Source organism: Melanerpes formicivorus, unplaced genomic scaffold (genome assembly GCF_026170545.1).
Source record: "Melanerpes formicivorus ecotype bairdi unplaced genomic scaffold, bMelFor1.0.p_v2 SCAF_3, whole genome shotgun sequence".
In the NCBI taxonomy this organism is placed as follows: Eukaryota; Metazoa; Chordata; class Aves; order Piciformes; family Picidae; genus Melanerpes; species Melanerpes formicivorus.
Window position 1 is genome coordinate 3316066 of NW_027142355.1, and position 24968 is coordinate 3341033.

Below are 24968 nucleotides of genomic sequence, written 5' to 3' on the forward strand. Positions count from 1 at the left end.
ATTCGTTTCAGTGGATATTATTAAGTCATCCCAAGTATCTACAAATCCCACCAACATGTTTGGAACTTGGAAAGCAACAGAAACACAACCTCTATGAGAATCTGGACCCAGGGAAAGCAGGATAGACTGATTTCTTTATGTCACAGTAGATTTGAAAAACGAAGCAAAAAGCCCTACAAGATTCAATAGATACATTTGAGGTTGGAAAAAGAAGGAAACACAATATCAGTGCTTCCAACCACCCTTAGTTTTATCTTGCACAACATTAATATTCCCTTGCTCAGAATTCTCAGGTGGTACACACTATACATCAAAAATTAGCTTAAGTATTCAAACTCAAATGAATACTAATTGGGTACTTGCTTTCATTTTATGTGGGGTTTTTGTTCAGAAGCATAAATTCAAGATAAATGCAAAGCAACTTCTACTACCTGCCAGGAGGGTTTATTGGCCCAACCATAGTTCAAATCAGATGGTACTGCTATGTACCTGAAGGAAAGCTTAGGCACAGCTCAGGAGAAACAGCATATCCCCAGGCAGAAAAACCTCACAAGGTGAAGGATGTGGCTTGGCTCAAACATCCAGTGACACTATTCATCATTGGTTAAGAGATCCTTATCAACTATGACACAGCCATATGCAATTTACAACCTTCATTTGCCCAAGACACTATAGTCCAGTCATTCTTAATTACAAGCAACAGAACAGCAGCTGCTCCTCCTTTCTGCCCCACATGCACATCAGAAAAAGAGAGGGGGGGAAAGCTGGCAGTTTTCTCAAGACAGAAAGTCTACACAGGCTTTTACCTTCATGTTAGCTATATTTTGAGAATTTTGGTGACTTTTTATTTGGTTTGGTTGGTTGGGTTTTTAAAGGAGGAAATTGACAAACAAGGTTGTGCTGCTTTTACTTATATCTACTGTCACAACCCGTAATGACTGCCATCCTTGGATAGCCTCCTGTGTTATGCCTGTCTCATTATTATGGGCTGACCATATTCTGCAACTGAAGGTCTCTCCAGCATAAGGACTCACAAAGTTGGTTTAACTGGGAAAGGGACTGCAGGGAAGTAGAGAAAGACAACAGCAACATTGTAAAATAGCGTGAGGAGGATTGCTGTGATGACAAGTTATGTCATCATGAATGAAGATGCTCATGTTACATTCATGACTACTACTGAGCTGGAACAGTTTCAGGAACTTGCTAACACAGAAGGGCCCCACCAGAAGAGAAGACCCTGCAGTCTCCTAAACTGCATAAATATGCTTGGAGACCTATCAAAACAAGATTTCTCCAAGCCCTGACACATGCTATCTGGAGACATTAAAGACCAGTATTGCCCCCAAGAACTGGAAATCAAGAAGTGGTTGGACCATGTTTTCTATCAAGCACCACTAAAATAATCTGCTTAGTTAAGCACTGAATACTGTGCATGCTAACTGTGAATTTCTGGAGGTCACTTTTTATAAGGTTGCCCAGAATGTAATAAGCTGAAAACAGCAGTGTTACGGACTGTAAGATGAGAAACCTGCAGAAATCAAGCTGGGTCTCCCAGTCTCATAAATTACTTTAAGAAGTGATGCTCTTTTATACATGATGATGGCAGCAGCATGAAACAAACTGAACTGCAGGATTTAGACTGAAGGATATTACTCATACAGGGCATTGGCAGAAAAAAACCCCACACAAACAACAACAACAAAAACCCCAAACACCTTTATGAAATCAAAAGACTGAGGAGGTTCCGCATCTGCAACTCCCATTGCTCTGAAACAGACATCTTGCAGTCAGATGCATGGTTTAATTGGTCTTGGAAACAGCTTTCAGAAGAGTATCATCAGGTCTATTACCAGTCAGTCACTTAATCAACATCAATTACAGCACTGACAACAGGTTTATTCCCACCTCAGAAGAAAGATCTTTCACAATCTACTGCAAGTTGCAGGTCCAGGAGTACCAATCCATTCACATGCACAAATCCAGTGTTTTTCCAGAATAGTAAAGGCAGTACATTTATTGGTTGTTGATCAAAAGAGGATGAATCACTAAAACAGAGCCTTGGGCTTGTTGACTGTTTATGAATTATTTACAGCTAAGGAGTCTTCAGGCCAATAATGACAAAAAGCACACTAAATAACACTGCCTGCCTCTCTCTCATGCACATACAGGTACATCACCTTGTCCACCATTCCACATCACAGCTCATCAGCTGAGCCCAGGGAAAAGAAAATAATGCTTTCTAACTAAACAGGCAGCACACAGCTATATACCTATGAGCAATGCTCTGGAGAAGCTACAAGAATGGCAGCAGAGGAGCAACAAGTTCGCTCACTTCTCTGTTTCTGTAGTCTCTGACAGTGATCAACTTATGAAGCCTTCTACAGCACCCACCCGCATCTTTTCAGCAGTATTAATGGTCAGATTAGACAGTTTTGTTATGCATAAAAATAGAATAGAATTAAGCAGGTTGGAAGGGACCTTGGAGATCATCAAGTCCAACCTATCATCCAACACTATCTAATCAACTAAATCATGGCACCAAGCACCCGATCCAGTCTCTTCACAAACAATTCCAGTGATGGTGACTCCACCACCTACTTGGGCAGCACATTCCAATGGCAAATCACGCCTTCCGGGAAGAACTTCTTCCTAACATCCAGCCTAAACCTCCCCTGGTGCACCTTGAGACTGTGTTCTCTTGTTCTGGTGCTGGTTGCCTGGGAAAAGAGACCAACCCCCACCTGGCTGCAACCACCCTTCAGGTAGTTGGATACAGCAACAAGTCGTCTCCCCTGAGCCTCCTCTTCTCCAGGCTAAACAACCCCAGCTCCCTCAGCCTCTCCTCACAGGGCTGTGCTCCAAGCCCCTCCCCAGCTTTGTTGCCCTTCTCTGGACACGTTCCAGCAATTCAATGTCTGCCCTCACCAGGCTTGCAATGACAAATGTTGGAGTCCCAACATACACACACTGGGACAGCTTGAACTCTAAAGGTTGAAAATCAGAACAAACCACATTGACTACTGGCTCTTGCACAGTTTTTCATTAGGACTTCAAAAGCTTCAAGACCCCCAGATTGGAGGAGAAAGCAATCCTCTTGGCACATAAGGTTAGACCTACAACTGGACACCACCACAGTCAAACAAGGAGAGAATGTAACCCTGTTCTAGTCAGGACCCTCAGTCAAACCACGATTTAAAAAAGTCAGCAAAAGCTTTTTGCACATCTTCACTGTCTTCAGCCAAACACTGACAACTGACACAGCCACTGGGCATGTTATCAACAGATATAAAGTAATTTAAAGGCAACTGCCCTTGCAAAGGAAGTAAGCAAGATAAACAAAAAACTGTCTAAGATCAGGCTTAAAAAAACCCACATATATGCATCCCAAATCAGAAGGTCTGAACAGCACCACTCCTATTTTTACCCATTGGGACAAGAACCCACCATGCTCAGGATGAATGTGGCTGCAGATTCTCAAGGGGCTCATCTAATCTAAACTTTCTGACAACCGGCCCATAACCTGGACTAGTACTTATCCAAATAAGCATTAACATAAACAACAGGCAATCTAAAGCTTTCTAAATGGAAGGAGAGACAGCAAGGCAAAATCACGGTCCCCATGCCCACACCAGTAGTTATGTACCTGCTGCCAGAGGAACTTGTCACAAGAAAACTTTCCCTGGGGTCACATGCTCTGACACTCAGAAAAGGCAGCAGCTAAACTTCCACTAAGCCTAACAGGAGAAGAATAAAGTTCTGACAGAGGAGGAGACATGGCAGATTTCACTACAAGCAGCAGCCAGTGGCAGATTTGTATTTAGCTGTTAAATATAGAACAGAATAGGAATAGACCAGAACAGACCTTCAAGATCATCGAGTCCAACCCATCATCCAACACCATCTAATAAACTAAACCATGGCACCAAGCACTCCATCAAGTCTCTTCCTAAACACCTCCAGTGATGGCTACTCCACCACCTCCTCGGGCAGCCCATTCCAATGGCAAATCACTCTCTCTATGAAGAATTTATTCCTAACATCCAGATTAAACCTCCCCTGGTGCAGCTTGAGACTGTGTCCTCTTGTTCTGGTGCTGGTTGCCTGGGAGAAGAGACCAGCCCCTGCCTGGCTACAACCTCCCTTCAGGTAGTTGTAGACAGTAATGAGGTCTCCCCTGAGCCTCCTCTTCTCCAGGCTAAACAATCCCAGCTCCCTCAGCCTCCCCTCACAGGCCTTGTGCTCCAAACCCCTCACCAGCTTTGTTGCCCTTCTCTGGACACGTTCCAGCAAGTCAACATCTTTCCTAAACTGAGGGGCCCAGAACTAGACACAGGACTCAAGGTGTGGCCCAACCAGTGCAGTGTACTGGGGGAGAGAAACAGATAAACAGTAAGAGGTTTTTACACACACACTTTCCTTCAAAGAAGTCTGATGTAACTGCAATAGATTTAACTACACACAAACCACACATTCTGTTTCTTACCACAAAGTTCTGGCAGGCTTGGGTTATTTTGCTTATTTATTTGGTTTGGACCAAACCATAGCCTTCATGCCCTTTGTAAAACACAGAGAACCCCAAATGGGCTGGTCGACTTTTCAGCCGAATTCTGACAAAGTTCATTTTATATACCTTATGGAAGAGAACCTTTAATTCTTTGCAACACCTGTAGCTCAAGCCATCTGCTATACTGACATTTATTATTTAACTACAAATTTACATGCTTCAGCACTACACAGATCCCACCTTGCTACTTGGGTCCCATTTCCCATTCCCTTGGGTGCTGGTCTCACACAAACACAGTATGGTCCTGGTACGGGTTAGAAGGGTCCTCCAGAAATCATCTAGTCCAACACCCTACTAAAACAGGAATGCCTACACATCCGGTTGCACAAGAGTATATCCAGGTGGGTTTTGAAAGTCTCTGGAGGAGACTTTCTTATCTCTCTGGGTAGCCCATTCAAATGCTCTGTCATTCTCTTAAGTAAAGAAGTTTTTCCTTAAATTCAAGTGAAATCTCCTGTGTCCTTTCTGGTTTTTATCCATTGCCCCTTGTCCTATCATTAGGCACCACTGCAAAGAGCCTAGCCCTTAGCCCCATCCTCTTGACCTCCACTCTTTAGAAATTTATATGCATTGGTAAGATCCACCCCCCCCCAGCCTTCTCTTTTTCTGGCTAAAGAGCCACAGGTCTTTCAGCCTCAACTAGGAAGACTAATTACATACTTTTTAATTTGTATTTTGGAGACAAGCATGAGAAGTTCCCATTTTCTTCCCTAGAACTTTTTTTACACCATCACAGACTCAAAAGACCCTTTTTCCTATTAAAAAGATAAAATAAAAATCACATGCTTGAGTTAAGGGTTATTTCAAATATCATTACTTAAATGGCAGCAAAATCTGAAGTATGAGAAGTGATTTCTAGCCATGAATGATTTTGGTCACATCCAATTTTGGACACGAGTTAAGACTGGACAAATTTAACAGTAGCACCACATTACAGCTGTAGTCAGTAATGTTCTACTGCCAAGCACAAAGCTGCTGTGTAGCTCCATGCTTGAGGTCCATGACAGGAAAAACAAGGAACAAAACAATGAAAAGTAGGAAGGCACAATTTGACACAGAAAGGAACTTAAAATTTGAGCAAAGAGTGGGGGGAGACATTTAAATCTCCCAGCTGGAACCTTGATCTCTCTACAGAGGGACAGCAACACAACACACTAGCCCCTTCCAAAGATAAAAGCATCCTGGGACTGAGAAATTAAGAGCTCAGTTGCAGCAGCATGGCCTCTATCACCACACAACAGATCAGCAGAAACAGGGTCAGGGTATAACCTTATATGTAACCTGAGTACCACCTAAATGGCTTATTCAACCATCAAAAGTTGCCCCTGAATAGTAAATCAGATGGGACAACACAAGCAATTGGCATGGAGAGCAAGGGAAAAGAGCAAACTAAGTTTATGGGTCAAATGAGTGAGCTAAGGTGTGAGTGAGAACTGTTAAGTGCACCTCGAGGCAGAAATCATGGAAATCAGTGAACAGGTGAGTAGCAGGAGGACAGGATGTTTTCAACCATGTGGATGTCCATAAACTCAACTTAATTAATAGCATATGTGTGAAAATCCAAACTTGAACTAAGGCCAGCTGAACCCAGACAATCTTAATCTTAAAAGAAAACACAGAGGTTTATATTTTTACAGTATTCAATGAAACTTATGTATGACGTGAGAAACAATTACTCAAAGGTTTTTTTAGATAAAGATTTCCTCATCTCCTATTAAGGAGCTTTCTTCCTACATGCACTACAGAAATATGTTTCTTCTCTCTATTAAACACAGCCTACAAAGCTACATACTTTCAACCCATTTCCTGATCGTTTGCATTATACAAGAAGTACCATTCTGCACAAAACAGTGTTTCACAGTTTTCTCTCTCATTCTGCTCTCTTAATTTTCAGCAACTACGGGACTTAATCTCAACTCTGTTATAAACTAAACTTGGTCCCACCACGTATTATCCCGGCATCATGCAAGTCTACAGCATCTTAGGAGTTAGCCATTGAGCATGGTTGTGGAATATCATGCCTTTCATCCTTTCCTTCTCTTACACTCATCCAGCATAAATGTTACAGAATCATAGAATCAGTAAGGTTGGAAGAGACCTCAAAGATCATCAAGTCCAACCTGACACCCAACACCTCATGACTACTAAACCATGGCACCAAGTGCCACATCCAATCCCCTCTTGAACACCTCCAGGGATGGTGACTCCACCACCTCCCTGGGCAGCACATTCCAATGGCTAACAACTCCCTCTCTGAAGAACTTTCTCCTCATCTCCAGCCTAAACTTCCCCTGGCACAGCTTGAGACTGTATCCTTTTGTTCTGGTGCTGCTATAGTCAAGAAGATTTAATTTTGTGCAGTTGAGGACTCTGAGCAATCTCAATCATGTGGTTTGTCCAGAGCTGTGAAAGTTTAGGAGCAAGTGCTGATCATACCCACTTATGCTGGTGAGCAAGAAAGCCTGCTCCTACACAAATACAGCTTTGACTGAAATGCAGAAAACAAATAAGAAATCACCCCCTGACCTTATCTGCTAGCTAGGATCTAGCCAATGAAAGCACAGAAAAGACTCGGCAAAGCCTCCAAAAAGCAACTGACTGCTCAGATACCTGTGAGAGCTTGAGAGTTCAGCTCGGGACACGGGATGCTCTGAAACCGAGTCAGGAAGTCACAGCCAGCCATGGATGTTTCCCTCTCTACATGTTATATGTGCACAAATTCACGGGTGTATTTATAACACCCGGTCAAAACCAAGTATCGTTTTACTTCCAAATAGTTTCCAAACAAGTTGGGCTGTTGGGGTTGCTTTTTCCCTATTTTCCAGTGACCAGTATTCCTTAATGGGAACATATGGGAGTACACACCAAAGCAGGCAACTTCCATCCACCGGCCGTGCGCCCCACCACCCGCCGCCAGGTCGCCACCTGCTCGGACAGCGGCGGCGGGAGCCCATCCATGCTGGGCCCGCTCCGCGTATCTCCACTCACCCAGAAGAGCAGGTTGAGGGCGTAGAGCAGGCAGCGCAGACACTTCACCGAGTCCTCCCTGGCCATGGCGAACCCCCGCAGGAGACAGCCCCATCCTATCACCACATTCTTCCTCCCGAGGCTGGGAGGCCAGAGGTCTGCAGAAGAGGTGGAGAGGGACCGTGCGAAACCTTCCTGCCGAGGAACCAGCGCGCAGGTGGACGCCGCAGAGCGGAGCTCAGCCGCGGGACAGCCCTGAGACCGGCCCCACCCGAACGGGAGTGGCCAAGCCCCGCGGGGACCCCCGCGGCGCCCACCGGTCACCCACTTCGTAGCCTCCCTTCTCCTCCCGCCCCACCCTCCGCTCCCGGAGATACCGATGGGCCAGATTTATTAATAAAACTTTGCACAGGGGAGAATCCGCGGGCTGCCCATGGACCAGAGCAGTGCCCAGGATAGAGGAGGCACGGTCCAGGAGCGCTGGCTCCCTCCCAACCCGGGAGGGGCACGCTGTCCCGTGGAGGGCGGCCGGAGAACAGCGGCCACTTACCGCCCGGGCGCCCCCCTCACTCACTTGCTCCAGCGAGGACTCATCGGGACGAGGCGAGGCAGCGCAGCGCACAGCCGCGGCGCCCATGCCCGACGGTGCGGACGCTGCCTGCGGCGGGACGCTAAGACGACGGTCCCAGCAGCTGCCCCCAGCCCCTGCGCCCCCGCCCGCAGCGCTCCGCCGAGCGCGGCGGCGGCCAGCTGCACCGACACCGCCGCGCATGCGCCGCCTCCGGCTGCCGACACCCGCCGGGTCCTAGCGCCGCGGCCGTGCATCGCGCCCCGTCAGGGCCCCGCGGGGTGAGAAAGGCCTTGCGGGTCCCGACCCGCTGACCGACGGGAGCAGTAATGAGGTGTTCATTGAAACACCTACCTACTGTGGAAACGGATCTGCGGAGCTCAGTGTCAATGGCAGCTCACGGCATGGGGAAGTTCCACTGGCAGGGACCGTGGGTTTCCTCCTGGGGAGTGCCCCCGATAGGGTGGGCTTGGCCCTCGGCCTCAGGGGCAGAGCCCGAAGGGGTTATCCCCAGAAACGCATTCCCGCTGACAGTCAGGCCCAACAAGCCCAATTATGGTGGCGGTTGCTTTGCTTTGCTTTTTCCCTTCAGGGAAGACATTAAGCAATGGGCTTGGACAAGCCGCATCTTATGGCATGTCGGCCCAGAGTGGGAAATTCCTCACAAAACGTGGGGGGTGTCTGCGAGATTTCACAGGCATTTCACGAGGTCTCACCGCTGTTGCACTGGAAATTGAACTGCTGACATCGAACCCCAGCCTGGCCATTAAAAGCCTGGCACCTGCTCTGCACAGCTAAGCAGCAAATTTGGAAGCGCAACCATATCGGAGATAAATCATTCCTGAAACGGGCAAAATCTGCAGTTTCATTATTTTATTTTATTTTATTTTAGCAACATAACCATTGATTTACCTTGTACTGTGCATAGTACTTATACAGAGGCCACAAGTAAGGTGAAGAAGTCATCCTAGCTCTGAAATCTGTTCAAGTGTGCTTAGGGTGGTAATTTTTTACTGCCATGTGTATTGGTCTCACCACTTGGTCTTGCCTTCTCAGTGTGTTACTGGATTATGATGGACTTTACTCCTGTCTGCTTATTTTAGCTCTTTCTCAGATTTTCTCCAGCTCTGTCTACTCCATAGTCTAGATTCAGATTTAGTTTCCTTCCTTTTGCTCCAGGACCCATTTACCCTAAAGCCCTCCTGTGCATATCTCCCTTTTTCTGCTCTTTGCTTGGTACCCTCCTTAACTCCTTCAGAGTCTGGCTTGCCTTCCTTTTAAGCCTGGTTCTGATTGTCTGTTCCTTTCAAAAGGAAGAATTGTGTTACAAGAGTTACATGCAGACTAGCAAAGAATTTTCTATCAATACATATGAAGCTCTTGCAGTGCCACTGTCACAAAAATCAGGAGAAAATGCTGAAAAATGTTTCTTAACTAGAAGAGGAAATGGTCATTAGTACATGCTATATAAAGACTGGTTTGACAGCTGCTAGTGAAAGATGAGAAAGAGTAAAAAGGGATGTAAGGGATGAAATCTAGCTGTTGTGAGAGCAAAGAAAAATCTGTTTCTTGAAGCACTAGAAACAATTACTTGAAAATACCAACTCCAGATACTCATCACTGGGGCTGCTGGTGAGATCTCACTCTGGCTTTAATTTCCACAGTTTTATGCCACTGGTAACGAACTGGGGCAGAAAGAACTATTCAGGTGCATTTATCCCTCCTCAAAGTAAAATAGACATAAATGGACATAAATTCCCATGCAACAACAATTTTATGCCAAATTTATGGAAGCTAAAAAGGTAGTAAAGAGTACCCCAGAGTGTTGCAGATATGTGGTGTGTGAAGATTTTTCTTCCTTGAAATTTGCTAAGCCTTAACTCCTATTTTGATTCTCTTTTCTGAAATCAAGAGCCCCTCCAGGAAGTGTAGCATGCCACATTACTAATCTTCACTGAATATTATTAATTCCATACCTAAATAAGGCAAACTGAGCTAAGACAGCTCCTGCTGAAAGGTGACATTGTACATTCATTGTGCTGTTTACATACCATTCATTCCTCTTATTGCTGGAGACTTCACATGAGCACAGTCAGAGAAACAGATCATGAACAGGTACAGTATTTTCAGTGAACTCATGCTAGTTTACAAAAATAGTTTCATTTTACAACTGAGCCTTAGCTGAGGACAACAGTCTTTTGTAAAGCAAATTAAAAATGGTTGAGATTGTGTTTGTGTTCTTGATTTTTCCTTGGGAGAAAACAAACTATCTGAGCATTTTACTGAAAAAATAATAATAATTAATAAAAAATAATCAATGAGGAATTTTCTTACACCCATTGTTTTTATTTTAAATGTGCCTAAAATGGCAAAGAAATTCCTTTACTGGTTTCAGATAGTATTTGGCCTAGAGGCCAACAGTTCCTAGTGTATAAGGAATCTGAGGAAGGAAATTAAAACTCCATCCTTTCAGATCTTTTCCTTGTTAAAAATCCTACTGAAAATGACACGTCAAGGTTTTGTGTTACTGAGTTTCCATTCTTTGAGGTCTTTGGTCGTAAGATCCTCTGACACTCATTTTTTAAAAGTCTGTTACAATAACACCAACACAAATATAAAGGAGGATCCCTTAGTTGGTTAGACATTTATTCTGTCATGTTGCTGTTAGCTGAATGGTTGTTTGCCCAGAGGAGGTTTTACTCAAAACAAAGAAAACAGGACCTGCTTGTAACTGTTTGCCAAACACTACAGGGCTCAGAAGAAGGTCCCTTTGGAATACTGCTTCCTATCAGGCTTTCAAACTTTGTGACATTTCCATGATGTCAACAATGGGAAAGAAATATACAGAAACTTCCCATGCATACAAAACAGTCACTAAACTGGAAATAATAGATAATCACCCCCCAAAAAATCAGGGAAGCTACTATGCCTTTTTGTTTTCCTTTAAACTGAATACTTCAGATTTTATTTAGGGCAAGACAAGAGAGTATTTTTTTTTCACAAACAGAAAGCTCTTCATATATATATATTAATACAATTCTGCTCTTAGCAAGTAATGGTTCTTTAATGTGCAGCACAGACACTTACATGCCTGGAAACTGTAAAAGTCCTGTGGATTGGTATTATCTGCTTGGATTCTGCACTGTCTAATAAACTACAAATTGTGATGCTTTTTTTTTTCAGTGACAGGGCATCTATTGTCTAATTTGAATTCTGTAGACTTAAATTGGTAGACTTAGATAAAGTGTTCATGATACAGCCTTTCCTCAATGGCAGAGGAGGTGGATGAAAACACCAGTAACTCTCATAATCTCTCTTTCCTCTGCATAATTACCTATTTCAATTTGTTGTACAGAAAGGTAATATCTGTAATATCTGTCAAATGTACTTGAAATTGGCCAGCAGGTACAAAAGCTAGAACAGTGTGGATTGGCAGGCATATGTCTGTATGAATACTGCAGTACAATCTCATAAGCCCTTCTTCATCAGGAAACCTGACTAAAAGAGGAATGAATATTAAAGGCACCCATCCAGCACATCCAGCTGGATGTTCCTTTAAATTACATGAGTAGCCTGATGAAGCAGAATAGCAATATGCATATGTGTAAATTTTTAGGAGATAATTGCCTCATACTAGATGGTAGGAAACTCTATTACTGAAAAAGCAATGTGTTAAAGTAATATCCTTTTATATGCTGCTATAACATTTAAAATTACTCATAGAATCATAGAATCAATAAGGTTGGAAAATACCTCAAGGATCATCAAGTCCAACCTGTCACCACAGACCTCATGACTACTAAACCATGGTACCAAGTGCCACATCCAGTCCCCTCTTGAACACCTCCAGGGATGGAGACTCCACCACCTCCCTGGGCAGCACATTCCAATGGCTAACAATGCTCTCTGTGAAGAACTTTCTCCTCACCTTGAGCCTAAATTTCTCCTGGTGCAGCTTGAGACTGTGTCCTCTTGTCCTGGTGCTGATTGCCTGGGAGAAGAAACCAACCCCCTCCTGGCTACAGCCTTCCTTCAGGTAGTTGTAAACAGTTGTACTCAGATGAGTACTGAACAGAGTAGAGTAGAGTAGAGTAGAGTAGAGTAGAATAGAATAGAATAGAATAGAATAGAATAGAATAGAATAGAATAGAATAGAATAGAATAGAATAGAATAGAGTAGGGTAGGGTAGAATAGAAATAGAATAGAATAGAATAGAATAGAATAGAATAGAATAGAATAGAATAGAATAGAATAGAATAGAATAGAATAGAATAGACCAGGTTGGAAGAGACCTTCAAGATCATCGCGTCCAACCTATCAACCTATCCAACCCACCTAATCAATTAAACCATGGCACCAAGCACCTCATCAAGTCTCCTCCTGAACACCTCCAATGATGGTGACTCACTGAACATACATGTAGATGTGCTTTGGGTACCATATTCTCTTTAATTCTGTGTGGTATCAACTCAATTTGGTCCACTCTGATGAGCAAATTGTTTGTGTACAGATGTATTGATGACATTTTATTCTAAACTAGAAATGCCTTTGATAGCACCAGGGCAATTCTTAATGAGTCAATTTTAATATAGTTGTTCCAGCCACACTTTCTGTTAGTTGTGAAAATTCTGTGGCCCCTTTTGTTTTTGCAGTATTTGTAAAGTTCCTCAGATACTTAAGCCATATAGCTTTATAGCTTTTTTTTATTGCAAGCCCCTGTCAGCTGTCACCTGGGCAGGCAAGTTCTGTAACCAGCATCTGTCTATAATGACTAATTTGTGTGAATAACTTCGCCAGTGCTGACTTCTGATGATGGATTTTGGATTTGGGCTCGTATCTGTCTCATGTAGACATCTCACTACTTGGTCTTGCCTTCTCAGTGTGTTACTGGATTATAATGGACTTTAATCCTGTCTGCTTATTTTAGCTCTTTCTCAGATTTTCCCCAGGTCCATCTACTCCTTAGCCTAGATTCAGACTTAGTTTCCTTCCCTTTGCTCCTTGATCCATTTACCCTAAAGCCCTCCTGTGCATATCTCCCTTTTTCTGCTCTTTGCTTGGTACCCTCCTTAACGTCTTCAGATTCTGGTTTGCCTTGCTTTTAAGCCTGGTTTTTGCCTGGTGCACTGCACTGGTTCTGATTGTCTGCCCAATGAATATCCCTCCCTGATGACAGCATGAATGTTAAGAACAGGATGGGGGCTTGAGAATAGAATTCTCAGATACACAAATATGCATCTATAAAATGGAAGATGCACTAGTTGGCTCAGGAATAACCTGTCTGCTAAATGAATGTTTGTAACACGACCAATCATTGATAAGGCCATCAGGTAAATGTGCCCTTCTTTCTTTTGAAATAAAGACATCAAAAGACACCAACTTCTTCCAGTTTCTAAACCTTGGGTTTAGTTGAACATGAAAATAGCAGTCTGGAATAAGATAGCACTTGAGATAAAATACAGAAGGTTAAGAGACTATAATCATAGTCTTTAAAACACTCTGTTTTGACAGACTCTTGCAGATGGGTTTCCCTTCTTACTAGTTCAACAACATTGCATGGCTCCTTGAAATGAAATAACACCTCAGCAGACTGAGGGGGAGAGATATGACTCTAGCATAATTTTCCTTCTCTCCATTATTTCAGAGGCTTCACTGCAGAGCCCAATATGGATAAATCTCTGAGCAAGCAACATGATCTGACTTCATAGGTGGTCCTTTCCAACCTGAGTTACATTCTAAGTCTACCTCTTTCCTCTCTGTCTTCTGCCCTGGCCATTAGTGTCCTTCTAGAAGCTCCTCTGGATCACCCTTTGGGGAACAATCACATCTCTCTTCATTAACTAGAGGACAGCAGCAAGAGCAATGACAGGGCAGACAGCCTTCCTCTTCACAGCCAGCAAAAACATTCTTAACACTCAATATACAATTCGTACATAAGACATTTTGAACAAGCAATCAAACTGTTTTAGCATCGATCATATTGTGTTTCAGTGTTTCCCTGTGGAGATGAATATGGATATGGAGATGAATAAGTATGGACAAGCATGGATTCATCAGTCAGGGCATCTGTAAAAAGAAAAAGAATGGACTGAAGCAATAAAATATATGAAATATGAGAATGATAGAACACAGGAAGATGAAAGAAGATTCAAATTTGCTCTTAATACTAAGTGAAAAAGAACGACTCACATTTTTCAGTCTTTATTTACTTTGGGTTTTTTTAAAGAGCATAAAAATACATAAAAATGTGCATGTCAAAGAAATGTAAGAGTAAAATTCAGATGGGAAAATATGTCCTTGAAATGAAAATTAGTATGTTAGGAGTAATAAAAACTGTGTCCAATAATCAGAAACAGATGAATCTAGTTCGGTGATTTCTAGGTCAACAGTCTTGAGATGTGCTACACAAGCCCGGAGAGAATCCTTTAGTAAGAGTGTACATCAACTTATTTAGGAGTTAACTCCCGGTTAGGTCAGTCTGAAAATCTTATCCAGTCCAGAAAATACACACAGCCAGTGATAGGTTGAGAGCTGCTGCCAGAGCTAATTGCTAAAGGTATTTAAGTGTATGGTACAACTGTGAATCTCTTAGAAGCAAGCAAGAATTTGTCATGTCGTCAGTGAGCCGTGTGTCATAGAGCTTGGAAAGAATGTTTTGGATTTAAGAGAGCAGTGTTCTTTCATGTAACTCCTAAGGTGAGTCCAGATAGAGGATCTTAAAAATAGGGAGTTGGGTTGGTTTATTCCTTCCATAAAAGGAAATTCTTTGCTGTGTATCCTAGGGCACTTCCGAGTGCCTGTTCTTCCTTGTCTTATTCACCTCTCACTAAGCACAAAATTCAATTCAAGAAGACCTGTGCTAAAAGAGTGCCCAGGTGGCCAAGAAGGCCAGTGGCATCCTGGCATGCATCAAGAATAGTGTGGCCAGCAGGAGCAGGGAAGTCATTCTGCCCCTGTACTCAGCGCTGGTTAGGTCACACCTTGAGTACTGTGGTGGTGAGAGAAAGTTCAGTTCTCCCCCACACACAAAGAAACCACGACTAACTCAGTCAGAGAAGCAGAAATGAATATAAGCTATATTTACAAGCAGGATGAAATGCAGATGAATGTATACACAATATACAGTATTTCCAATATATACAGAAATATACAGCAAAGAACGTAATACAGAACAAAACTCCCTCCTCCAGCCAGAGGAGGGTCCCCTCCCGTACCCTCTCTCTCCCCCTACCTCCCTTTTTTCCCAAAAAGGGTTAGAGAGAGAGAAAAGGTAATTATTAAGGAGGAGATTCTGTTAGCTCAAAGCGTATGCAAGAATTAGTTTCTTATCTGTTAGTTCAAGGTCAACTCCATCCTGTACAGCTGTTGCTCAGAGAGAGACTGAAACAGACAGGTTGAAAAAGACAGACAGACTGAACTGACTGACACTCAAACTGAACTAATACTTAAAGTTGCATTCTACCAATCTACCAATGAAATTCGTTTAGAATATCTTTGTTTTCAAAACACTCAGCCAGAGTGTTCCAGCAACTGACCCTTTCTTAAAGGCACAGGCTAAAAGTGTCACAAGTACTGTGTCCAGTTCTGGGCCCCTCAATTTAAGAAGGACATTGAGATTCTTGAACGTGTTCAGAGAAGGGCAACGAGGCTGGGGAGAGGCCTTGAGCACAAGCCCTATGAGGAGAGGCTGAGGGAGCTGGGATTGTTTAGCCTAGAGAAGAGGAGGCTCAGGGGAGACCTTATTGCTCTCTACAACTGCCTGAAGGGAGGTTGTAGCCAGGTGGGGGTTGGTCTCTTCTTCCAAGCAACCAGCACCAGAACAAGAGGACACAGTCTCAAGCTGTGCCAGGGGAAGATTTTTAGGCTGGAGGTGAGGAGAAAGTTCTTCACAGAGAGTTGTTAGCCATTGGAATGTGCTGCCCAGGGAGGTAGTGGGGAGTCGCCATCCCTGGAGTTGTTCAAGAGGGGATTGGATGTGGTACTTGGTGCCATGGTATAGTAGTCATGAGTTGTTGGGTGACAGGCTGGAATTGAAGATCTTTGAGGTCTCTTCCAACTTTATTGATACTATGATGCTATGAAAAGATGCCATTTAAAAAAAAAAAAATAGAAAAAAAATCTACTCTGCTGTTTTCTGGTAACTTTTCTTCAGTATTTGGTGCCTGATGTTAAAATGGGAGTCACAGAATTTTTGCAAGACATTCTCTTCTAAGTCCCATGACAAGGTATTCAGCATTTTTACTTGGTCCAGAAATGAAAAAAGGCACAGTGACCTTCAGAGTCCTGTTTATTGTAGTACACACTTCCTTTTCAGTCACAACAGGGGATTTTACATGAGCAGAAACACATTCTATTATCTGTGATGTGCCACTAGCACTGCTAGTTATCAAGGTTGTGTGACACTTCTTATCACAAAGTCCTGATGACACAGGGAAATACAAGGGAGATCTCATCACTTCACAGAAGCTGCTTTGGAGAACTGGAGTCAGTCTCCACTGAAGAGTTCCTGTGTGGCAAGTCCCTTTAATCACATTTTTCCCAGATGGTTATTTTGCTCTCTGTTTTCATTGTCCAGCTTGAGATCTCACAGGCTGATCTGCAGAAATGTTTAAACATTCACAACTGTATCTGAAGCTACTGGGAACTGCCCTTTGAAAATATGAAATGTTACCCATTATGAACTACTCAGATGGATCAGCCTGACTTCTCAGATACTGAAATTTTACAGCTTGAGTTTCCCAGCTGTAGGGTGGGGATGATAAAGCTCCATTCTTTCAGGGAAGTGTTGTGGAGAGGAATGATTATGGAACATGAATGTGCTATGAGAGCTACAGAACAGGCCAGCAGGAAATGTATGTCTGTCCTCACAGCTGAGACTGAATAGTGGAAAGTAAATAGACCACACGATGAATGAAGCTAAAAGAAAAATCTTAAAAACTTTTTCTTTGCACTTAAGGAAGCAGAGGTCAAGGAGAAAAATGTGTCTGATTGTATAACTAAAGCCAACATCATCATTTAATAGGGATTAAAGATTCACAGAAATCTTTAACTCTGGTATTTCCTTATTTTTCAGTATTTATAAACTATCTTTTAGGGCAGTTTTTGTTTGGGAGCCCAGAGTGAGTATGAAATAGGTTTTCAGAAAAGACTGTCTTGCTAGCTAACATGAATGTGTTGCTCTGTGTGTAGTGGCTCTACGGTACAGAGTCGTTGTCATATCCTGTTGTTCCATCTAATTACACATACTCTCATGGGATTATCCTCCATAACGGAGGTCCCAGGCCTGAAATGTGTGACAGTCAGAGCGCAACTCTAATTAAGAATTAGCATTTACTAGAGGTGAAGAAGCAAATTCTCGTGACAGTTAAGTAATCATCAGTTTCCTCATGGCCTTACAGGAAGGGGAGAAGTCTTCCTCCTCTTCCCATTTGTTTCACCTTCTCCCTTTTTCTCTCTATCCTTCTTTTTATCTCCGTTGTTTTATTTTTCCTATTATAAATATCCTCTGCTGCTAAAACTGCTTTTTCTTCCTAAGTTTTCGCTCCTTGTCTGGGTTCTTCTCTGCAGTCTGGAGCTATGCATCATAAAATGCCCTAACACAAATGGTGTTCCCTTCTCTTGAATATATGAAGGCCCTTATGGCTTGCTCACAGTTCTCATGAAAACTGCTGATGAACTCTCATTGGAGCCTTGAGAAAGATGCAGGGAAAAGCAGACCACAGGAGAGGAGGCAAAATTCAAAGACATTAAGAACAGGTAAGATGAAAAAGAGAATATAAAAATCTGGAGAATGATGGAGGTTGGGAGTAGCTGGACCTACTTCAATGAAGAATTGTTGAAGGCTCAGGGACAGGCTGTGCCAATGTGCCGGAAGATGAGCTGCCGGGGCAGACGGCCAGCCTGGATGGTTCATGAATTTTTAATGGAACTGAGGGAAAAAAAGAGGGTGTATCACCTTTGGAAGAGAGGGGAGGCAACCCACAGAATGTTTAAGGATGTTGCTAGGTTCTGTAGGAAGAGAATTAGGGAGGCAAAAGCACACTTGGAGCTTAAACTGGCCTCTACTGTGAAGGACAACAAAAAGTCCTTCTATAAATACATTAATAGTAAGAGGAAAGGGAAGGACAACCTCCACTCCTTGGTGGATACGGAGGGGAACATTGTAACAAAGGATGAGGAAAAGGCAGAGATACTTAACACCTTCTTTGCCTCAATTTTTACTAGAAGGGCAGAACGTCTTCCTGACAGCTGGCCTGCAGAGCTGGCAGAAGGAGCCAGGGAGCTGCACAGTTTCCCTATGTTCCATGAGGCGGTGGTTGGAACTCTCCTTAGCAGCTTGGATCCCCACAAGTCCATGGGACCAGATGGGATTCATCCTAGGGTGCTGAGAGAGCTGGCAGATGAGCTGGCCAAGCCACTCTCCATAATTTTCCAGCAGTCCTGGCTCACTGGCGAGGTCCCAGAGGACTGGAAGCTGGCCAACGTGGTGCCCATCCATAAGAAGGGCCGGTTGGATGAGCCAGGGAATTACAGGCCTGTCAGCCTGAGCTCAGTGCCAGGCAAGATCATGGAACAGGTCATCCTGAGTTCAATAACACAACACTTACAGGATGGCCAAGGGATCAGGCCTAGCCAGCATGGATTTAGGAAGGACAGGTCCTGCCTGACCAACCTGATCTCCTTCTATGATCAGGTGACCCACCTGGTGGATGTGGGGAGGCCTGTTGATGTAGTCTACCTGGACCTCAGCAAGGCCTTTGACACCGTCCCCCATAGCAAACTGCTGGCCAAGCTGTCAGCCCATGGCTTGGACGGGAGCACACTGCGATGGGTTAGGAACTGGCTGGAGGGCCGAGCCCAGAGAGTGGTGGTGAATGGTGCCACATCCAGCTGGCAGCCAGTCACTAGTGGTGTGCCCCAAGGATCAGTGCCCTGTGCTCTTTAACATCTTTATTGATGATCTGGATGAGGGCATTGAGTCCATCATCAGGAAATTTGCTGATGACACCAAGCTGGGGGCAAGATGAGGACACACTGAGGAAGGGCCGACAGATCAATTCATGGCTCAGGGGCTGGTGCCATCGACAGGGCTTTGGGTTCCACAATCATGGATTGGTTTTCAAGGCACCTGAGCTGAAAACAACTCATGGGACACACTTGTCCCAGAGTGGGATAAGAATCCTGGGGCAGGAATTGGCAGGGCTCATTGATAGGGCTTTAAACTAGATTTGAAGGGGGAAGGGGTTAATAGTCTCCTGCTGGCTGGTGACAAACAGAGGGGCAGCTCACCAGCAGTAGAGAGAAGGAGAGCTGGTAAGGGCTCTCAACTTGCTACCCTGAGGCAAGCCACAAATGATCCACCAGGACATTCTGTGGAAACCGAGGGGATTTGTCACAAGAGGAGGACAGGGCCAGCCCAGCTGAAGTGCTTCTATGCGAATGCGCGCAGCTTGGGCAACAAACAGGATGAGTTAAGTGCCACTGTGCTGCTGGGATGCCACGACATAGTGGCTGTTACTGAAACTTGGTGGGATGAATCCCATGACTGGGATGTAGGCATAGATGGGTATAAACTCTTTAGGAAGGATAGGCAGGGAAGGAGAGGAGGAGGTGTTGCCCTCTATGTCAATAGCCAGTTGGAATCAGTGGAGCTCCAACTGGGGAGGGATGATAAGCTAGTTGAGAGTGTATGGGTCAAAATTAAAGGCAGGACAGGGGAAGAAGATATTACTGTGGGGGTCTCCTACAGGCCACCTGACCAGCAGATCCAAGCAGATGAGGCCCTCCATAGGCAAATAGAAGCAGCTTCCAGGTCACAAGCCCTGGTCCTCATGGGTGATTTCAACCACCCGGACATCTGCTGGAGGGACAACACAGCAAGGCACCAGCAATCCAGGATGTTCCTGGACTGCATAGAAGACAACTTCCTCCTCCAAATGGTGGAGGAACCAACAAGAAATGGTGCTATGCTGGACCTTGTTCTCACCAACAGGGAAGGGCTGGTAAGCAATGTGAGGCTCATAGACGGCCTTGGCTGCAGTGACCATGAAGCAGTTGAATTTAACATCCTCAGGGCAATCAGGAGGAAGTATTCCAAGCTCATGACCCTAGACTTTAGGCATGCAGATTTTGATCGCTTCAGGGATCTGCTAGCCAAAGTGTCATGGGACAAAGCCCTGGAGGGAAGAGGGACCCAGGACAGCTGGTCAGTATTCAAGGACCACCTCCTCTGTGTCCAGGAGCTCTGTGTACCAACAAAGAGAAAAGCAGGTAAGAATGCTAGGAGGCCTGCCTGGATGGGCAAGGAGCTACTGGACACACTATTACTTAAAAGGAAGCTCTACAGGAAGTGGAGGGAAGGACAGGTAGAACAGGGGGAATACAAGGAAGCTGCCCGAGCAGCAAGAGTCCTGGTCAGGAAAGCCAAAGCAGAGTTTGAGTTGAATCTAGCCAGGGAGATTAAAGGGAATACTAAGAACTTTTACAGGTATATTAATGGGAAGAAGAAGACTAGGGAAGGTGTGGGCCCCCTCAGAAAAGAAAATGGTGACATGGTCACCTGTGATGAGGAAAAGGCTGAGGTACTTAATAACTTCTTTACCTCAGTCTTCACTGCAAGGGCCTCTAGCCACACTCCAGATGTTATGGAAGTCAAAGCCAGGGACAGGGAGGAAGAACTGCCCATTGTAAGTGCAGATCAGGTTCGTGATCATCTGAAGAACCTGAAAGTGTTCAAGTCCATGGGACCCGACGGGTTACACCCACGGGTACTGAGAGAACTGGCAGATGAGGTTGCTAAACCCCTCTCTATTATATTTCAAAAGTCCTGGCAGTCTGGTGAAGTCCCCACAGACTGGAAAAGGGGAAACATTGCCCCCATCTTCAAAAAGGGCAAGAAGGAGGAACCAGGGAACTACAGGCCAGTCAGTCTCACCTCTGTGCCTGGAAAGATCATGGAGCAGATCCTCCTGGAGTCACTACTCGCTCAAAAGAATAGTGAAGAGGTGATTGGGAACAGTCAGCATGGCTTTGCCAAGGGCAAATCCTGCCTGACCAACCTGGTGGCCTTCTATGAGCAGGTGACAAAATTAATAGATGAGGGGCGAGCAACTGATGTCGTTTACCTGGACCTGAGCAAAGCCTTCGACACTGTCCCGCACCACATCCTGGTCTCCAAACTGGTGACACATGGGTTTGATTGGTGGACCACTAGATGGATAAGGAACTGGCTTGATGGCCGCACCCAAAGAGTGGCTGTCAATGGCTCCATGTCCCAGTGGAGGCCAGTGACAAGTGGAGTCCCTCAGGGATCAGTCCTGGGACCTATCTTATTCAACATCTTTGTGGGGGACATGGACAGTGGCATTGAGTGCACCCTCAGCAAGTTTGCCGATGACACCAAGCTGTGTGGTGCAGCAGACACGCTGGAGGGAAGGGAGGCCATCCAGAGGGACCTTGACAGGCTGGAGAGGTGGGCACAGGCCAACCTCATGAAGTTCAATAAGAGCAAGTGCAGGGTCCTGCATCTGGGTCGAGGCAATCCCAGGCACAAATACAGGCTAGGCAGTGACTGGCTGGAGGATAGCCCTGAGGAGAGAGACTTGGGGGTGCTGGTGGACAAAAAGCTCAACATGAGCTCTCAGTGTGCACTTGCAGCCCGCAAAGCCAATCAGATCCTGGGCTGCATCAGGAGAAGTGTGGCTAGCAGGTCGAGGGAGGTGATCCTCCCCCTCTACTCAGCCCTGGTGAGACCCCACCTGGAGTACTGTGTCCAGTTCTGGAGCCCCTATTACAAGAGGGATGTGGAGGTGCTGGAACGTGTCCAGAGAAGGGCCACGAGGATGATCAGAGGGCTGGAGCACCTCTCCTATGAGGACAGACTGAAGGAGTTGGGGCTGTTCAGTCTGCAGAAGAGAAGGCTCCGAGGTGACCTAATTGTCGCCTTCCAGTATCTGAAGGGGGCCTACAGGAAGGCAGGGGAAGGACTTCTCAGGATATCAGGTAGTGATAGGACTAGGGGGAATGGAATGAAGCTGGAGGTGGGGAGATTCAGGCTGGATGTGAGGAGGAGGTTCTTCACCATGAGAGTGGTGAAACCCTGGAATGGGTTGTCCAGGGAGGTGGTCGAGGCCCCGTCCCTGGGGGTGTTTAAGAGCAGGCTGGATGAGGCTCTGTCCAGCCTGATCTAGTGTGGGGTGTCCCTGCCCATGGCAGGGGGGTTGGAACTAGATGATCCTTGTGGTCCCTTCCAACCCTGAATGAAACTATGAAACTATGAAACTATGAAGAGTTGATCTGCTGGAGGGTAGAGAGGCTCTGCAGAGAGACCTCGACAGGCTGGACAGATGGGCAGAGTCCAAGGGCATGAGATTTAACACATCCAAGTGCCGGGTTCTGCACATTGGCCACAACAACCCCATGCAGTGCTACAGGCTGGGGTCAGAGTGGCTGGAGAGCAGCCAGGCAGAGAGGGACCTGGGGGTGCTGGTTGATGGTAGGATGAACATGAGCCTGCAGTGTGCACAGGCAGCCAAGAGGGCCAATGGCATCCTGGCCTGCATCAAGAACAGTGTGGCCAGCAGGAGCAGGGAGGTCATTCTGCCCCTGTACACTGCACTGGTTAGGCCACACCTTGAGTCCTGTGTCCAGTTCTGGGCCCCTCAGTTTAGGAAGGATGTTGACTTGCTGGAACGAGTCCAGAGAAGAGCAACAAAGTTGGTGAGGGGTTTGGAACACAAGCCCTATGAGGAGAGGCTGAGGGAGCTGGGGCTGCTTAGCCTGGAGAGGAGGAGACTCAGGGGTGACCTTATCACTCTCTACAACTACCTGAAGGGAGGTTGTAGACAGGCTGATGATGGTCTCTTCTCCCAGGCAGCCAGTACCAGAACAAGAGGACACAGTCTCAGGCTGCGCCAGGGGAGGTTCAGGTTGGATGTTAGGAAGAAGTTCTATACAGAAAGAGTGATTGCACTATGGAATGGGCTGCCCGGGGAGGTGGTGGAGTCGCCGTCATTGAAGGTGTTCAGAAGGAGACTTGATGGGGTGCTTGGTGCCATGGGTTAGCTGTTTGGGTGGGTTGGATTGGTTGATGGGTTGGACACGATGATCTTGAAGGTCTCTTCCAACCTGGTTTGGTTTATTCTATTCTATTCTATTCCAATAAAAAAAATAAATGAAGTGATATGAAAATGCTTTACACTAAAGCTCTTCAGAGAAGGAAAGAAAAGTAAGTTACTTGGCTGGGATTTTGGTTCGGTTGGTTGTTGTTTTGTTGTTTGTTTTGGGTGGGGTTTTTTGTTGGTTGGTTTTTTGTTTGGTTGGTTTTGTTTGGTTGGTTTGGGTGTTGTGGTATTTTTTTTTTCCATTCTAATAAAGTTCCTTTTGCATGTAAGAAGACACAGATTTTTACTATGACTTTTTAATTGTGGTGTGATAATTAGATCTGTATTGGACAAAGGTACATGCCTGCCAAGCTATTTGTCTAAAAAGAACAAATATAACATTGGAAAGCCTTTATGAGAAGAATGCCTCTCAAAAGCATCATTTATTTTACTGAATAATTTGAATTGTCAAGTGGCAGATTTTAACTACTTTGAACTTATGTGCAGAGGTCAACATATTTAGGTATTTAGGCCCAAACTGTTTTTCTCCCCAGAATGAAGACTGAGACCAGGGTTACTACCATATTTTTCCTTCACATTGTAATCAGTCTCACATTTCAGCAATGTGAGGGATTCTTCACATGAGAAAAATAGGCTAATATCATGAGAGTCAGCAAGAGGCTAGATTTCAGTAAAGTGGGAATGTGAAATGATCTTTTGTGGAACAGAGGATAACTGACTTCCTCACCAATTTTTTTTCAGCTTCCTGTGTATTATCTGAAGTAGGTTGCTTGTGCCCTAAATCTGACTCATTTCTGTTCTAGTGTTTTGTAGGTGTGGTGGTTTAAGCCTTAACTGGGAGTTAAGAGCTAAGATGGGGGCAAGGCTGAGAATCTCCCCCCCACTCCCCCCTCCTCCCTCCCAACAGAGGGCGAAAAAAAAGGAAAGGAGCAAATCCACCCAACAATAATTTGGAGTTGACTTGGAAGTAGAGAGGTAAAGGGTTTTCTTTAAACAGTATATATATAACAATAACAGGTAAGGTTCACAAGGGCAAGGAACAAGGATGGATGGGAGGAGGACAAAGAAGAATAGTACAAAACCAGTCTCTCTCTCTGAAGAGGCGCGGAGGCAGCTGGGAGAAGGATCAGGCCTGACCACGTGGCAGAGGAGCAGGAAGGCAGCTGCAGTAGCTCTCATCCAGGAGAGGCAGGAGCCAAAAGGAGCTAATAGCTGCAATGCCCTGCTTTTTATACCCTAGCTGGGCAGGGAGTCAGCTTCCCAGGGGGAAAATGCCCTGCAGGGAGGGCAAAGCACTCACAAGCCCTCCACCCTTTGTTTTCAGAATGGGCGTTAACCCATGACAGTAGGTAAACTCTGCATAGGCTCTGATTTTTCCCTGGAGCCTCTATATGCTTGCTGCAAGACAAACAGCAATGCTTCATAGATCTATACAGCAGAATTGTTGTACAGCTTCCTCTGAACACATAACCTCATTATACTCACAAGTACTTGTAATTATCAAGTATTTAGAATTTCATGCTGGCAAATGAGAATGTATGGCATTTTTTCTGGTTAAAATTCCACCATAAGGAGTCTCTTCAAAATACCTTTCCTGAATGTAGCCCATTTTTCAAGTGGGTGAATTGGCTGCTTGTCATGTAAACAATGTAGTATTGAAACATTACTTCCATGGACTAGAGACCCCTAGAGAGGGAGGGTGCCGTTTCCTATGCAGACATAAGGGCACAGAACTGGACTGCGACT

General features: G+C 45.0%; 1 protein-coding gene across 3 annotated transcripts in view; it reads right to left on the reverse strand.

Moving 5' to 3' along the window:
• The window catches only part of TSPAN12 (tetraspanin 12), a 57515-nt gene extending 49264 nt beyond the window's left edge, over window positions 1-8251 (reverse strand). Inside the window, exons 1-2 of one of the 3 annotated variants that reach the window (XM_068165076.1) lie at window positions 8106-8251; window positions 7553-7689 (exon numbers count right to left, since the gene is read on the reverse strand). In XM_068165076.1, coding sequence (XP_068021177.1) covers window positions 7553-7618 — 66 coding nt within the window. In that variant the 5' untranslated portion in view covers window positions 7619-7689; window positions 8106-8251. Of the gene's footprint in view, window positions 1-7552; window positions 7690-8081 lie in introns of all 3 variants that reach the window. The other 2 variants (XM_068165050.1, XM_068165059.1) reach the window with 2 other exon arrangements.
• Between the last annotated feature and the right edge of the window lie 16717 nt (window positions 8252-24968).